Source organism: Salvelinus fontinalis, chromosome 21, assembly GCF_029448725.1.
Source record: "Salvelinus fontinalis isolate EN_2023a chromosome 21, ASM2944872v1, whole genome shotgun sequence".
NCBI lineage: Eukaryota > Metazoa > Chordata > Actinopteri > Salmoniformes > Salmonidae > Salvelinus > Salvelinus fontinalis.
Window position 1 is genome coordinate 45,715,132 of NC_074685.1, and position 18,087 is coordinate 45,733,218.

The window sequence follows — 18,087 nt, forward strand, 5'->3', positions numbered from 1 at the left end:
GGTTGCGTTCATTAGTCACCAAATGGAAGAAAGTGGACTAAAACAGGCAAGAACTGCCTGGATCTGCAGTTTGTTTTCCACTGCAAATCCAATTTCCCCAAATCTCACTAGTCACATGCGCCGAATACAACAGGTGTAGACCTTAAAGTGAAATGCTTACTTACAAGCCATTAACCAACAATGCAGTTTTTAGAAAAATAAGTGTAAAGTAAAAAATAATCATTAATTAAAGAGGAGCAGTAAAATAACAGTAGCGAGGCTATATACAGGGGGTACCGGTACAGAGTCAATGTGGAGGCTATATACAGGGGGTACCGGTACAGAGTCAATGTGGAGGCTATATACAGGGGGTACCGGTACAGAGTCAATGTGGAGGCTATATACAGGGGGTACCGATACAGAGTCAATGTGGAGGCTATATACAGGGGGTACCGGTACAGAGTCAATGTGGAGGCTATATACAGGGGGTACCGATAGAGTCAATGTGGAGGCTATATACAGGGGGTACCGGTACAGACTCAATGTGGAGGCTATATACAGGGGGTACCGGTACAGAGTCAATGTGGAGGCTATATACAGGGGGTACCGGTACAGAGTCAATGTGGAGGCTATATACAGGGGGTACCGGTACAGAGTCAATGTGGAGGCTTTTTACAGGGGGTACCGGTACAGAGTCAATGTGGAGGCTATATACAGGGGGTACTGATACAGAGTCAATGTCGAGGCTATATACAGGGGGTACCGGTACAGAGTCAATGTGGAGGCTATATACAGGGGGTTCCGGTACAGAGTCAATGTGTGGGGGCACCGGTTAGTGGAGGAAATTGAGGTAATATGTACATGTATGTAGAGTTAAAGTGACTATGCATAAATAATAAACAGAGTAGCAGCAGCGTAAAAGAGGTGCCTGGGTAGCCCTTTTGATTAGCTGTTCAGGAGTATTATGGCTTGGGGATAGAAGCTGTTAAGAAGACTTTTGGACCTAGACTTGGCGCTCCGGTACCACTTGCCATGCGGTAGTAGAGATAACAGTCTATGACTAGGGTGGCTGGAGTCTTTGACAATTTTTAGGGCCTTCCTCTGACACCGCCTGGTATAGAGGTCCTGGATGGCAGGAAGCTTAGCCCCAGTGAAGTACTGGGCCATACGCATTACTTTCTGTAGTACCTTGCAGTCGGAGGCCGAGCAGTTGCCATTCTAGGCAGTGATGCAACCAGTCAGGATGCTCTCGATGGTGCAGCTGTAGAACTTTTTGAGGATCTGACGACCCATGACAAATCTTTACAGTCTCCTGGGGGGGAATACGTTTTGTCGTGCTCTCTTCACAACTGTCTTAGTCTGTTTGGACCATGATAGTGTGGTGGTGATGTGGACAACAAGGAACTTGAAGCTCTCAACCTGTACCACTACAGCCCCGGCGATGAGAATGGGGGTGTGCTCGGTCCTCCTTTTCCTGTAGTCCATAATTATCTCCTTTGTCTTGATCATGTTTAGGGATAGGTTGTTATCCTGGCACCACCCGGCCAGGTCTCTGACCTCCTCCCTATAGGCTGTCTCATCGTTGTCGGTGATCAGGCCTACCACTGCTGTGTCGTCTGCAAACTTAATGATGGTGTAGGAGTCGTGCCTGGCCATGCAGTCATGGGTGAACAGGGAGTACAGGAGGGGACTGAGCATGCACCCCTGAGGGGCCCTGTGTTGAGGATCAGGGTAGCAGATGTATTGTTACCTACTCTCACCACCTGGGGGTGGCCAATCGGGAAGTCCAGTATCCTGTTGTAGAGGTAGGTGTTTAGTCCCAGGGTCCTTAGCTTAGTGATGAGCTTTGAGGGCACTATGGTGTTGAACGCTGACCTGTAGTCAATGAATAGCATTTTCACATAGGTGTTCCTTTTGTCCAGGGGTGAAAGGGCAGTGTGGAGTGCAATAGAGATTGCATCATCTGTGGATCTATTGGGATGGTATGCAAATTGGAGTGGGTCTAGGGTTTCTGGGATAATGGTGTTGATGTGAGCCATGACCAGCCTTTCAAAGCACTTCATGGCTACAGCATGAGTGCTACGGGTCGGTAGTCATTTAGGCAGGTTACCTTAGTGTTCTTGGGCACAGGGACTATGGTGGTCTGCTTGAAACATGTTGGTATTACAGACTCAATCAGGGACATGTTGAGAATGTCAGTGAAGACACCTGCCAGTTGGTCAGCGCATGCTCGGAGTACACGTCCTGGTAATCCGTCTGGCCCTGCGGCCTTGTAAATGTTGACCTGTTTAAAGGTCTTACTCACATCGGCTACGGAGAGCGTGATCACATAGTCGTCTGTAATAGCTGATGCTCTCATGCATGCTTCAGTGTTGCTTGCCTCGAAGTTAGCATAGAAGTAATTTAGCTCATCTGGTAGGCTCGTGTCACTAGGCAGCTCGTGGCTTTGCTTCCCTTTGTCATCTGTAATAGTTTGCAAGCCCTGCCACATCTGACGAGCGTCGGAGCCGGTGTAGAACGATTCAGTCTTAGTCCTGTATGGACGCTTTGCCTGTTTGATGGTTCGTCGGAGGGCAGAGCGGGATTTCTTATAAGCGTCCGGGTTAGAGTCCCGCTCTTTGAAACGGCAGCTGTACCCTTTAGCTCAGTGTGGATGTTACCTGTAATCCATGGCTTCTGGTTGGGGTATGTACGTGCGGTTACTGTGGGGACGACATAGTCGATGCACTTATTGATGAAGCCAGTGACTGATGTGGTGTACTCCTCAATGCCATCGGAAGTATCCCGGAACATATTCCAGTCTGTGTTAGCAAAACAGTCCTGTTTTGCATCTTAGCATCTGCTTCATCTGACCACTACTTCAACTGACCACTTTTGCTTGTAAGCAGGAATCAGGAGGATAGAATTAGGGTCAGATTTGCCAAATGGAGGGCGAGGGAGAGCTTTGTACGCGTCTCTGTGTGTGGAGTAAATGTGGTCTAGAGGTTTTATCCTCTGGTTGCACATTTAACATGCTGGTAGAAATGAGGTAAAACGGATTTAAGTTTCCCCGCATGTCCCCAGCCACTAGGAGCACAGCCTCTGGATGGGTGTTTTCCTGTTTGCTTATGGCCTTATATAGCTCATTGACTGCGGTCTTAGTGCCAGCATCGGTTTGTGTTGGTAAATAGACAGCTACGAAAAATATAGACAAAAACTCTCTTGATAAATAGTGTGGTCTACAGCTTATCATGAGATACCTCAGGCGAGCAAAACCTTGAGACTTCCTTAATATTAGATTTCGTGCACCAGCTGTTGTTTACAAATATACACAAACCACTACACCTTGTCTTACCGGAGGCGGCTGTTCTATCTTGCCGATGCAGCGTAAAACCCGCCAGCTGTATGTTATCCATGTGTTGAAGCATAAGATATTACAGTTTATATTGTCCCGTTGGTAAGATATTTGTGATCGCAACATGTCTATTTTCTTATCCAATGATTGTACGTTGGCTAATAGGACTGATGGTCGAGGCAGTCGGATCCTTACAACGCACCCCGACCTACTTCCCTATGTCTCTTTCTCATGCGAATGACGGGGATTTGGGCCTTGTCGGATGTCTGAAGTAAATCCTTCGAGTCCGACTCGTTAAAGAAAAATGATTTGTCCAGTATGAGGTGAGTAATTGCTGTCCTGATTTCCAGAAGCTCTTTTTGGTCATAAGAGACAGTGGCAGAAATATTATGTAGAAAATAAGTTACAAATAACGCGAAAAAACACACACAATTGCACAATTGGTTGGGAGCCTGTAAAACAGCAGCCATCTCCTCCGGCGCCATCCATTTTCTGTTGCCCGTCTTGTTTGCGCTTGGAAACCTTTGGCTTGACTACACCCCAAAGTATTTGGTCCCAGATTGAAGCAGCAACCGTGGGACTGAAGAAGATACCGCATGTGTGGTTGGTGATATGGTGTGTACTAATAGACAAAACCTGTTGCATTTGTACCTTTTGTGAACCACTGGTTGATGAAGAATGACAGTGAGGGTGACCACGGTCGCTGTGGCCCAGTCTTTTTTAATACAAGTCATTTGTCGCTAAAGGATGCCAAGTCAGTGTTTAATCTGGTTCTACGCTAACTGAACCAACATTGTACCTGTAGCTTGGTCCTTATCCAGTAGGATGAAAACGTTTTGAAGCGGGAGGCAACTATCAACTTGTCCAAAAAGAAAAAAAAAAACAGAGTTCTGCTTCATGCTGTGTGTTGAGTGAGTTGTTACATTCCAGGGCCCGGTTTACCAAAAGTAACTTAAGGCCACGTTCATTTTAGAGCCATATCGGATCCTATGGTTCTAATGACGAATTTACCCTTAAACTGCTTTTGAGAAACCGGGCCCTGGACATTTGTAAAACCTGTGAAATGTCTCACAATTACCTTTCTCACTACAGTTGGGTATTAATCCCACTCTTGAGTTTGTACTTCAGACTAGAAAAGCCTTTGTCATTTGAGAGTTGTTGTTAGTAATTGGCTGAGGGTACAGTTTTACAGTTATTTTTTAAATCGCATCTGACAATATAATGGTAAACTTCAAAATTCCATCTATAGAAAAGTTAGCGGTCATACGCACATCCTTAATTAGGTGCTGGTGAAAAATAGGGTTAGGGTTGTAGAGAATCGAAGGACCATGAATGTAATAAGAGACCTTAGGTGCTGGCTAAAGGCTGGTAGCAACCACTACAGAGAATGTCTGGTCAGAAGAAGGATGAGGCGGTTGTCCAGATTAGGGGGAGTTTAATGGAAGAAGATGTCCACATTCACACATCACACACACATCTGACCACTCACGGTTCAGATAACTGAGAGTCATGCCTAGTGAGAACTGACATTAACTATGTGGTTCTGAAAGGAAAGAGGAGAAAGAAAACTTAGGCTATAGCACTGCTATATTATGAATGACATGGCTGTATAAGCTAGTGTAACAGTTTAACTTTACGGCAGCCCCTCGCCCCGACCCGGGCGCGAACCAGGGACCCTCTGCACACATCAACAACGGTCGCCCACGAAGCATCGTTACCCATCGCTCCACAAAGGCCGCAGCCTTGCAGAGCAAGGGGAACCACTACTTCTAGGTTTCAGAACAAGTGACGTAACTGACTGAAAGGCTGCTAGCACGCACCACCGCTAACTTGCTAGCCATTTCACATCCGTTACACTAGCACAGGTAAGTATATAACAGCAAGGGCTATACACAACAGCAGGTATAAGGCCTAGTCACATGGTATCATGTTTCAGGTAAGACCCAAATGCAGACTGTGTTGAAGTAACAATGCGTATTACAGCAACAGGGGCAGGCAAATGACAGGTCAAGTCAGACAGAGGTTGGTAATCCAGAGTAGTGGGGCAAAGGTACAGGACGGCAGGCAGGCTCAGGGTCAGGGCGGGCAGGAAAGGTCAAAACTGAGAAAAACAGGAAGAATCAATAGACAGGAACAGAGGGAAAAGCGCTGGTAGGCTTGACAAAACAAAACCAACTGGCAACAGACAAACAGAGAACACAGATATAAGTACCCAGGTGATAATGGGGAAAATGGGCGACAGCTGGAGGGGGGTGGAGACAAGCACAAGGACAGGCGAAACAGATCAGGGCGTGACACATGGCAATAGACTGGCAAACATCCTACTGGACTTCTAAACCTGAAACTCAGGCAAATGTGCTCAAATAAACATTACAGTAATGTTAAAATGTATACATAATATAATTACAATGAGCATGAGTGATATATATATATATATATATATATATATATATATATATATATATATATATATATATATATATATATATATATATATATATATATATAGAATAGAAAACAGTCTAGCACCATAAATGAGCAATGCTTAGAAATTGCTAATCGCTAACAGTCATGCTAAAATGCTAATGCATTCCAATGCAAAATGCTAACGGTACTGCTAACGCTAGTGGGAGCGTGAGCTAGCTAACAAGCTCAACACATGGTAATTGTACACAATAAACCACAAAACTTAGCTCCACACAACATGACACAGATCTCAAGGCACTTACGTTTAGATGCACGCACAATTAAACATGAGACATACAGGGATTCAGTCCACAGGAGGAAAAGTTCAGCAGGAGGGAAAACTGTGAAAGTGCTCATCAGGATGGGGAAAGCACGTTTCTGACCACACAGCGTGCTTTGAAATCAACAACAAAGGGCAGCAAGGGTAGAGAGGAATCACTGAGAGGAATGACGTAAATACTTGTGGTCATTCGGAGAGGAAGAAATGTAGACCAGAAGGCCTGTCTTTTGGTTTACCTGGCCGCCCCGTCACAAAAGGTGCTTGAGGTCACCAGACCAGGGCGAATGATACTGTGGAGGCCAGTGCAGGCTGTGAAGCAGCGCTGGAAGAGGGGAGCCAACAAGATGCGGTGGTGGATCCGGTGACGGCTGCCCCCTCTGCCTAGGAACAGGCAACAGGAGTACCTCAATGGTGAAGGCTTATAAGACCCCCAGGGGAGGAGCAGGAGTCCTATTGACCCCTGGCAAGGTGTCAGCTGAAGACACCAGGACTGGAGACTGCAGGGCCACAGCGGCAGATATAATTACAGTGACCTAAACATCGATATTACAAAATTAATTATTATGTTTCTCATAAACATATGTTAAATTGTCATGTTTATTTAGTATGTTCACAGTATAAAGTTCTTAAGAAGTTGAAGCACCTATTGAATAAATTAAAATAAAGGTAAATGAACACAAATGCATCAAGGTAACCTGCCTAAATGAATATCGCCCCGTAGCACTCACATCATTAATTTTAAGGAATTAACATGGTCCACACACACCCACACAGTTGTGAAAAGGGCACGACAACGCCTAGACTGTTCTCTCTGCTACCGCACAGCAAGCGGTACCAGTGCACCAAGTCTGGAACCAACAGGACCCCGAAAAGATACCCCACAAGCCATAAGACTGCTACAGCTTACACATAGACTGGTACCCACACACATAACATGCTCACACATTCATACTGACACCACACACACACACACACACACACACACACACACACACACACACACACACACACACACACATACACACACACTTTCACACTCACCACATACGCTGCTGCTACAGCTCAGTCTATTGTCTATCCTGTTACTGTCACGCCCTGGCTATAGAGAGGTTTTTTATTCTCTATTTTGGTTAGGCCAGGGTGTGACTAGGGTGAGCAGTCTATGTTATTTTTTCTATGTTGTTGGTTTTCTATGTGTTTGGCCTGGTGTGGTTCCCAATCAGAGGCAGCTGTCTATCGTGGTCTCTGATTAGGAGCCATACTTAGGTAGCCTGTGTTGTGGGTGATTCATTTCTGTTTAGTGTGTGTTGCACCTGACGGAGCTGTTTCGGTTGTCACTTGTTTTTGCTTTTTAGTGTTCAGTTTCTATTAAACATGACGAACACTTACCACGCTGTGTTTTGGTCTTCACCTTCTTCCGACGACAGCTGTTACAGTTGCCTAGTCAGTTTACCCCTACCTATATGTACATAGCTACCTCAATGACCTCGTACCCCTGCACATCGACACAGTGCTGGTACTCCCTGTATATAGCCATGTTATTTTTACTCGTTATTGTTATTCATTATTTACTGTGTATTTATTCCTCATGTCACTATTTATATTGTATATGTTTTCTATTTAACTCTGCATTGCTGGAAAAGGGCCCGTAAGTAAGCATTTCATTGTTAGTCTACACCTGTTGTTTACAAAGTTTGTGACAAATAACATTTCTTTTGATTCTACCCTGTCAATGATCAAACGATGACACCTTTGTAAGCCTCAATGACCAAAGCAACCCTGGTATAAATTACCATGAGTGAGGAGGTGTGTGGGCATGTTTCATGTGTTCAGGCCCACGTGAGCAGGACGTGTAGAAGCTACAGGAAGTCTGAGTGGCTATGAATAGCGCTTGGTGATGGATTGAATCCACATTGACAGGAAATTGTTTTCTCCCCAGGGCTCAAAGATCCACTCTGCTCTCTGTTTTTTAGAAAGAAAATACCCTGCTTGCCCAACTACCGGTTTCTGGGAAAACAAACTTTTTTGCTGAGTTTGCACATTCAAAATCACAGTCTGAAACGGTCCATGTTCAAGAGTTTTTGATTGTTATATCAAGATAGCTCGGCATTGACTTTCATGTTTGTGAAATCCCTGAATATCATGCACTATAGGTCATAATAGCACATACTATTCATACATAAAAGCATTTGGTGTAACCTACATGTAATGAACTTTGAATCAAGAAGAACAATCCCTTTATATCAAGAGGAAAACCATATCAATGGTTTCATTTGAGGGCTGATATTTTCAACAATGTACATGACATGAATACAGTGAAGGGGAAAAGTACTGTATTTCCAAATAAGAATATACTTCACATGATGTGGGTTTGTGTTGAAGCCTTCAAGCCCAATATTTATTTGCTGTTAGGACCTTAAACTCAATTGTGCCATTACATAACTTGAATAACAAAAGATAGATTCAGGGGGACATGCAATTTGCAGGTTCACAAAGCTGACACTCTGCCCAGACCAACGGTTGCCCTAGAAAAAGAGGAACACACTGAACTGGTTGGTCATGGCCAGAGACCTCCCTGGTGCTTTGGGACAATCTCTGCAGTTTATACTGATAAGTAAATATCAGAACAGAACAGAAATAATTATATTACTAGTTATAAGTTCTGTTTGTTTTGTTCATTTATGTAGGCCTAAGGCTAAACCATATAACAAAAATCTTTATTCAAAGTATTTATGTGTTCAATGTAGACCTATGTTTGTTTTACTCAGTCCTTTATGAAACTTCCAGTTAGTAGGCCAAATTTCCCATCAGTTTACAACATTTACAAGCATGTGTTCATTATTAAGTGTTTCTTGTTTTTTATTGGTTGAGATTATTGGTGGCTAATAGACAGGTGTTTTTACTGCGCTAAATAGTTCATTTTAAATAGAGCTGTGTTGTTTACACAGGCAGCACAATTCTGATATTTTGCCTAATTATTGGCAAAAGAGCAGATCTGATTAGTGAAAAGACCAATTAGTACAAAAACGCTCAGAATTGAGTTGCCTGTGTAAATGCAGCATTTTTGTGCCAGTTTTGTGTTCTGTTTCATGTATTTTAACCTGAGTGTTCCCTGGGTGTGTTTTCAGCTACCAATGGTTTGTAGTTATGTATGGTTTAACTTTCTCTGCATTATATCTAAAATAAAACAAAGAACTTTATTCTGATTCATAATTTTAAGCGTTTTGATGTGGTATCACATGCTGCCTGTAACAGGAGTCACGTATAATTTATTGTCGATCTTATTTTGAGAGATTTGGACCTTGCGTAAAGTTGCGCAAAATACTGCCCAACTGAAGCGCATTTTACGGTCGAATGTAAACACCACGGTTCTCTCGCTCCTCCCTCCCGACCATCCCCCAATGCCCTCCACTCCCTCTTCATAGAACCTAATAAGTGATAAACTCCGTGACTGAAAATGGCGACGGCGGGGAGCCGGACCTCGTCGTCAGGAATATATGAGTCGAATAACAGCACAAACGTTGAAAGCGGTCTTCAAGGAAATTCAAGCACCCCTAGTCTTTCAAGCAGTCACGGTAAGGCGAAGAGTAGTACCGGGGAAAACTCACAATGGAGACGTAAAGATCTACGCAAAGTCCGAAGTGTGGATCTGGATAAACCTGAGTCGCTGCTCCTGTCTCCTGAGACTGGGACGGCTCCGATATCAGCGCAGCTTCACTTCTTGTCCATTTCCTCGCCTGGTGCGGTCCAGGCTACTTTATTACAGAAAACACCCCACATTCAGCAGAGTAACTCACTAACTGATCACCCTCTCTCGGATAAAACGACTAATAGTTTGTCTACAGCCGCTCAGGAATTGTTGAAAACTTCTTTCAAAAACAGCAGCGACCATCTCAGTCCGGATAATGGTGCAACCGTAACTTCAATAGAAGTTAATACTACACAAAATAGGTAAGCTGTACATACAAGATTGACTCTCAGTGCATGGATTGTTTGATAATCGTTATACTTTTTATTTTGTTGGTTGTATTCTGTCAGTTGCAGACATAGCTAGTTACTTTGTTGCACAGTTATATATTAATTTGTGAAGTTTCCTCGTCTTGGCGCACGTTTCTATCAGTTTGAGACTTGCAATAGCGATTTATGAAATGCAAGTGCGTGTTTACTGTAAGCATTGTTTTTGGTTTATAAATAATTAATAATGGTTATGGGTCTTATGTAGGCTTTTTCAAGAGCATAGGTCAAAATTTCAAAGACCAGAGAATTCAAGGTCGGTAATTCTCCAACTTGTAACACATTTTATTTGTCACATGCGCTGAATACAACAGGTGTAGTAGACCTTACCGTGAAATGCTTACTTACAAACCCTCATGTAGAAGGACCATTTGTGTAGGCTATGTGTAATTTGGAAGTAGAGGCAAAAGTGTCTATTTACAGATGTGCCACGGTCAGCAGCACTAGGTTGCACTACCAATAGGTTTTCTGAGAGTAAGACATTTAAATGTCATCACGTTACACATAGAAAAACATATGTGAAAAGCAGCTAATATTTTAACGGAATTGTTTTTATTATTAAAAGTTCATGGTGAAATAAATTCTGTGTAACCTCAGATTTACAGTAGGTAAAGTGCTTCAAACAGGTATCCCAATTCTGCTGTTTTTCCATTTATAGAACATCCTTTGTTATGCACTGTTTTACAATTCAAATTAATTGGTTGTCCTGTGTACTGTGATCACACACAGTTCTGTAATGGTTGCTATTAAAAATTTGCCAATTTCTATATATTTCCTCTTGCGAGTAGTGTTTAACAATCAACATCTTTGTGTCCATTATTTTTATTTAACCTCTATTTAACTAGGCAAGTCAGTTAAGAACAAATTATTATTTACAATGACGGCCTAACGGGAAACAGTGGGTTAACTGCCTTGTTCAGGGGCAGAAGGACAGATTTTTACCTTGTCAGCTCAGGGATTTGAACCACCAACCTTTCGGTTACTGGCCCAATGCTCTAACTGCTAGGCTACCTGGTTCAAGGTGGGGTGGGTATTCTCCTAAACTAACATGGAATTGTTTTAAGATGGTCATACCATGGATCATTTAGCTATTTGATTGATAATTTTAGGACCCCTGTAAGTATCAAACAAAATATTTAAAATGCTTTTGATCAAATATTTAATTTGGCCTTTACTGCTATAGCCCATAGAAATGCATTGAATAACACATTCATCAATGGCAAAACAGACTCAAGGTTTTGAAGTGTCTGTCCTATGTCTAGGAGATATAAGAAATCTCAACAAAAATGTTTGTTTTTTGGACACATTTAACCACCATCGTGTTCGTGAGAGTCTTCCCTTTCCATAGTGGAGTCATATTAGTTTATAGCCCAAACGGTTCGGACGCTACAGACAGAAGTTGGCACATTGGCGGTACCGACTTCAAACGGGTTGTAGAGCAGAACGGAGAACACCATCGTGGTGGTCAAAGTTAGTAGGCCAAACCATTCAGATGTTAGACATTTTTGTGAGAACAATTTTGGTGATGTCCCCTGGTTTGACAAACAGCACTGTTAAAACTAGCAGATTTTGATGGGGATTTTTGTATTATGTTAAATAGATTGCTGCACGGGTGCTTCAATAGACTCTTAAGGATTAATGATTGACAGGTGTATTGACAGGCAGCCCAATTCTGATATTTTCAGATCTTTTCACATCAGCTCTTTTTCAGAGCTGAACTGATTGGTCAAAAGACCTATTAGTGAAAAAAATAAAAATATCAGACTTGGGCTTCCTTTCTCAACACAGCCATATAGCGCAAAGATCAGCCCGGGATGAATGACAGCTTTTTAGAAAGGAAAGATTGTGAGATGAGAATTTGTTGCAACATGAGACATTGGCTTTTGGAACGGTACAGATAATGAAAGATGAATAGGACGTTGAAAGCTAAAGAAATGGATGGAAAGAGAGCTGGATTCCATTGTGGTGTTTCTTGTCTGGGATAATGGGCTAAGGCCAACCATCAGTATCCCCTCACCGCACAAAGGTAAAATTCCAACAAACTGAACTCCACTGTTGGACCTCAGAGGCCCGAGCCCTTTTCTGCACACAGTAGTTTCTCGGTTGAACTTTAGTCCTCTCTCTACTGATCCTTGGGCCAATGAAATATAGAGACAATAATGAATGTTAAGTATATATTATACCCTTTTTCATTTAGTAGAGCAAGACATCACAAGCCAAACCCATAATTGGCATATTTTATTTAGTGAGGCATCATCATTGTGTCAATGGCTTGCAGGGACTTGCATTACAGAAAGCATACAAGTAAACACAATCCCATGTCAGATATTTTATTACACTTAAAAACTGATGAATGCTGAAGAAGTTGAGTGAAATATCTTAGTCATGAGTTTGTCAGAGTTTACATAGATATGCACTACATGACCAAAAGTGTGTGGACATCTGCTCATCGAACATCTCATTACAAAATCATGGGCATTAATATGGATTTGGTTCCCCTTTGCTGCTATAACAGCCTCCACTCTTCTGGGAAGGCTTTCCGCTAGTTGTTGGAACATTGCTGCGGGGACTTTCTTCCTTCCATTCAGCCACAAGAGCATTAGCGAGGTCGGGCACTGATGTTGGGCGTTTAGGCCTGGCTCGCAGTCGGCGTTCCAATTCATCCCAAAGGTGTTCGATGGGCTCTGTGCAGGCCAGTCAAGTTCTTCCACACCGATCTCGACAAACCATTTCTGTATGGACCTCGCTTTGTGCACAGGGGCATTGTCATGCTGAAACAGGAAAGGGCGTTCCCCAAACTGTTGCCACAACATTGGAAGCACAGAATCGTCTAGAATGTCATTGTATGCTGTAGCGTTCAGATTTCCCTCCACTGGAACTAAGGGGCCTAGCCCGAACCATGAAAAACAGCCCCAGACCAATATTCCTTCTCCACCAAACTTTACACTTGGCACAATGCATTGTGGCAAGTAGCATTCTCTTGGCATCCGCCAAACCCAGATTAGTCTGTCGAACTCGGCAATGGAAACCAATTTCATGAAGCTCCTGACGAACAGATCTTGTGCTGACGTTGCTTTCAGAGGCAGTTTGAAACTCGGTAGTGAGTGTTGCAACTGAGGACAGACGATTTTTCGGCGGTTCTGTGAGCTTGTGTGGCCTACTGCTTCGCGGCTGAGCCGTTGTTGCTCCTAGACGTTTCCACTTCACAATAACAGCTCTCACAGTTGACCAGGGCAGAAATTTGACAAAGTGACTTGCTGGAAAAGTGCCATCCTATGACGGTGCCACATTTGAAAGTCACTGAGCTCTTCAGGAAGGCCATTCTACTGCCAATGTTTGTCTATAGAGATTGCATAGATGTGTGCTCGATTTTTATACAGCAACGGGTGTGGTGGAAATGGCTGAATCCACTAATTTGAAGGGGTGTCCACATACTTTTGTGTATATAGTGTAGTTTCAATATTAGTCATAATTAGGCTAATGCTCAGGCAAATGCCTTTAGGCTTCCACATCCTATTGAAATGCTCTAGCTGGACACATTGTGCTTTCAAGGAAGGCTGGTTTGTTGTACTCCACCCCAGCACTCACATATTGTAGAAGCCACATCGGGATTTTTGAGTCGGATAAAGCGAAACGCCTCGGTTTGCATCAGCAAACTGAATCACTCACTGACATGTTGCCTCAGAGCGTCATTGAGTTTTGTGGAGCTATTCGTAGCTGTTTTGTCCTCTCTGAACAACCCTTGCTGGTAGGAGATGAGCCATCCGACAGGTGTTGCTGACGTTTCAAAAAGCAGGTGTGTTAAGTCAGAACCTCATTGACTACTCGTAAACAGTCTTACTGACGAGAGATCAAAAGAGAATTTAGTCCAACGTCTCTTTCTCCTCTGGCTGACACGGTTTCTTAGGATTTAAATCATTCAAAGGCCTGGATTGCCTCTTCCCTTGCTATCTACAGTGACGGTTACACATTAAGGTCAGATGTTTCTTTGAACTCTATTTGTATGCTTCACACTAACTTCAGGGAAGACTCGATTGGGCACACTGAATGTCTCATGTCTCGCAGGGTCCCTTATTTAAAGATGCACTATGCAGAAATCGCTCCTCCATTTCCTGGTTGCAAAAATTCTAATACTTCACTTTATTTCAGTTTGTGACAAAACCAAGCAATATTTAGTGTAGAGAATCATTGTACCATTTAAACCACTGTGAAATATATTTTCCATAACCCAATTTTTTAAAATTTTCAGCTGTTTGAAGCTGGTGTACAAAACTGAAAGTAAAAGACGAAAAAACAAAACTTAAGAACGGGAAGCATAGAAATCATGCACATAGAACATATCTATTGCTTCTTAGACTTGCTTTCAATGAGAATGAAATGTGAGTTATAGATCTTTCAATGTGAATTTTGGTCCATATTGCAGCTTTAATTCATAGAGGCCTAATCAAAGTTAGTATCTGAGGGAGATGATTATAATGGTAGGTACGATACAGTATGTGGCCTACCTTTTTTTGGGATGAGTTTCATGGCTTCACCGTGTATGTTGTATTATTGATCCAGTTGGTGCCCTACATATCCTGTCTACATTGTGAGGTTGAGGTCTAATGGAGGAGAGAAGCTATCACTTGCACTGCCTAGGGCCAGAACATCCCCCAACCACGTCCTCAGCAGGTCACTCAAACAAGAAAAGCTGCACCTCCATTGGCTTTTCGTCCATATTTTCTCAGCTTGGCCATTTTAAGTTATTGGAGCTCTTGCTTGGCTCTGTGCTATGTTTACAATGAAACTGGACACAATTCACCAGGGCCTTAACCTCAACTGACCAGTTGGCACTTGAAAGGCTGATGGGAGTGGAACCTGACTATTGTGCTTTTTGCTTCTGAAGGACAGAAGTTTCCTTTGGAAAAGAAGAAGCTGGTATGTGGCCAATGGGTGTTCCCTACCCACGGGGTCGCAATTAATTTGTTTGCATTTCCAGCGGATGTGGCATGAGTTCTGACGTTGTGGTTTACAGTAGACCGACAGTCTGATGCAGGATAAGATATGGACCCCCTGGAAAAGTGTATGCCGTACCATCATGTGTCCAGCCACTCTGCGTTGTGTCGTGCGTAAGGACTTAAATATACCACGGTTGTCATCGTCAGCATTCAGGGCTCGACTAACCCAGTTTATAAAGTAGCCTATATCTTGTACTGTAGTTGTCGTTTTGATTAGTGTTTGTACACCTCGTATAAACTCCTCATAACCTTGGCTGGTAGCTTGTATTCTTAACTGCACAAAACTCCTTGCAATTATCGGCAGTCACATCAGACCAGTGGTAATTTGTGAAGCACACTTCCCTTGGACTACACCCCTTCCAAAAATCACTAAGTAGACATTTCTGGGAGAGAAAAAAAATGACCTGGAAAATCCCCTCTCTGTGCACATTGCTTAGGATCCATAATTGAGAGTTTCCTGAAGTAATTTCATCTCGCATTTTATTTAGCTGATGGTGTTCCGGGCTTAGGTTTCAAACACAGCTTGACTTAATTGTCTTGAGGTGGCGATGTTGAAGAGTTCAAGAAATATTTGGGCTTAAGTCATGTTTGTCTTCAGTCGTTTTCAGCCTGGGGGGCATCATGTCATTAACATCTTGTTATCCTGTCATCGTGATAGAATGAGTCATCGTGGCTCCAACACTGGGATGGTCACTGAACAGCTGGGGGGAGCGGCTGTTTTGGAGTCAGATTAGTAGCTTGTTAACATCTGGATGCCCAATGACTCCATGGGTGAAGTAGAGGGAAAGCCTATGTAGTACAAACCCCATGGCCCTTCAAAGAGTATGACCTGACATCATCTCAACGACTAACTGTGGATGTCAGTAGAGTCATACGGAAAAATGACACCAGCATGGTTGTGATTTCTAGAAAGAGCTGCAAATGTTCACTTCAGACTGTTAACCTATACAGAAAGTCCAGGACCATGGTAAGGTCAATGCTCATCAACCAAAGTTCTAGATAGGGCTGGGACGGTACCAGTGTTGCGATGTGTTTTCATTTTTGACATGGATAACATGAAGCAGATCCAGGTCTTTGGTCCCTTTTGAAAACCTGCTGTATGTAAAACCTTGTGTGTTATAGCTTGTTAAATAAATACATGTGACTCTGGATGACAATTCAATGATGATTGTTTCCAACATTAGGGATGTTTTCCTAAAGAAGTTCCATCCGCTTCGTGTTTTGTTTCCTTGCCACGATACTAAGGAGTATGGCGATACTGGTGTCGTCACGGCTCTAGTTCTGGATCTTCCAAAGTCGTGAAACGTTGTGGAGAGTGGTCCTAGGGATCAGTTTCTTATCTATCATATGTTGTTAACGTCAGCTCCTTTGACATTGAGGGGAGAAGGGACCAGACCAGAGGATCTTCTCTGTATGCGCTTACTGTCCAGTGTTAAATGCAGGGTCGGCAAAGTAGCGTTTGAGTGTAAAATGCAACACTTTACTTCCCGGGGATAGTACGGAGCCTTTGGAGTCAAGGGGAGCCACCGATCTCCTCCCACCGAATCACATGACTAGTGCTGAGTGCTTTAATCTGGTCATCCACAACTGGTTTGACCGCAGCCCCTATGTCCACTGCCAACTCCACCATCAAGGTATGTTAAAAGGCGCTATGTTTATGTTTTGTGGAGGAGATGGCCGCAGACAGATCGGTTTTCAATGACTCAGCGTAGCTCTCAACTTTTTTAGTTTTCACTGAATCATTTTAATCCAAGGATTGGGATTTTCCAGACTGAGATTTTTTTGCAGAGAGACGATTAGTTTTACTAGTATTTCTTTGACAGATGTTCACATTCAATATATTGCCTTGTTTATACTTCTTCTAGTATCTAGAGGGAAACACATCTGTTTTTCAGGGTTTGATTCAGAACTGTTCTAACTTGTACATTTTATAGTGATGGACGTGACATTTTTAATCATACAAGCAACTTTGAGTCCGACACTGAAGAGTAGCTCTCACTGTTATCCATTCCATAAAATTCCTGGCCAAGGTTCAAGACTTGCCTGGCTAAATGCAAAGATTTTATAAAGGTAACATGGCAATGTTTATAACAAGCAGTTACTTTAAGACTGGAGCAGCCCGAAGCATCTGAAATGCACTGTTGCTAGGCAGACCAGGGGCTGGAATGCTCTCAAATTCTATTCTTCACATGGGGGGGTCAGAAACCAGCTTTTGTCCTTCTCCACTCTCCAACTCGTTCTGAAAATGCCTAATGCTATTTGTGATAATTGGTATATGATTTAAGACAGGGGAGCCCATACTATTGTGTTCACAGAAAACACGTCTCACGCTCGACGTGTGGGGCGCTACGGCATCATCAGCATGAACGACGATTGCTGGATAATGTTTGACTGTGGTTTTGGAACAGAAGGGGTGTTCTTAGAAGCCCATGCTAATGTATCTTTTAAATGGATTTGGGGGCAAATGTCTTTTTGTTTTAATGGTTGTCTTTTAACCAAGACCTTACCTGATAGCCGTTGGATTTCCCATGGTAATGTGTCGTTGAGAGAGAGGGGCCTAGTTGTAGGTCTGTTTTCTATGGCCCTGCCCCAGTGGGTTGTGGGTTGGCCCTGGACTCCAGAGGGTTGGAGGCTGGGTTTGACTGTTTTGTCTAACCAGCCTGCCTGGGCCTCTCCACGTTCACCAGAACTGGCTGTTTAAAGCCCGGGGTTAGCTCAACACTCAGAGCTGGAGGCCACTAACAAAAGGCCCGGATATTTCCATCCCCATTAGGCGTGTGAGCAGGCCTAGGGGTCCCCTCCCAGATTCTGTTTAGTTAGCAGCAGGACGAGGCAAGCTGGAGATTACATGTGAAAAGTAAACACATGGGTCCCTGCCTAATCAGGGCCAGATTACCAGTTAAAACAACGGGTCTCCTGCAGGCCCTCCGTATATGCATTCAACACATAGCCAACATACACACAGACATCGATGTGTACACACACACACACTTTCACATGACGTGTTCTGAAAACAG

General features: G+C 43.2%; 1 protein-coding gene across 2 annotated transcripts in view; it reads left to right on the forward strand.

The window, feature by feature from the left end:
• The first annotated feature begins 9,460 nt into the window (after window positions 1-9,460).
• Window positions 9,461-18,087, forward strand: part of map3k1 (mitogen-activated protein kinase kinase kinase 1, E3 ubiquitin protein ligase) — a 59,261-nt gene continuing 50,634 nt past the window's right edge. For both annotated transcript variants that reach the window (XM_055875469.1, XM_055875471.1), the window contains exon 1: window positions 9,461-10,010. In XM_055875469.1, coding sequence (XP_055731444.1) covers window positions 9,517-10,010 — 494 coding nt within the window. In that variant the 5' untranslated portion in view covers window positions 9,461-9,516. The remainder of the gene's footprint in view (window positions 10,011-18,087) is intronic.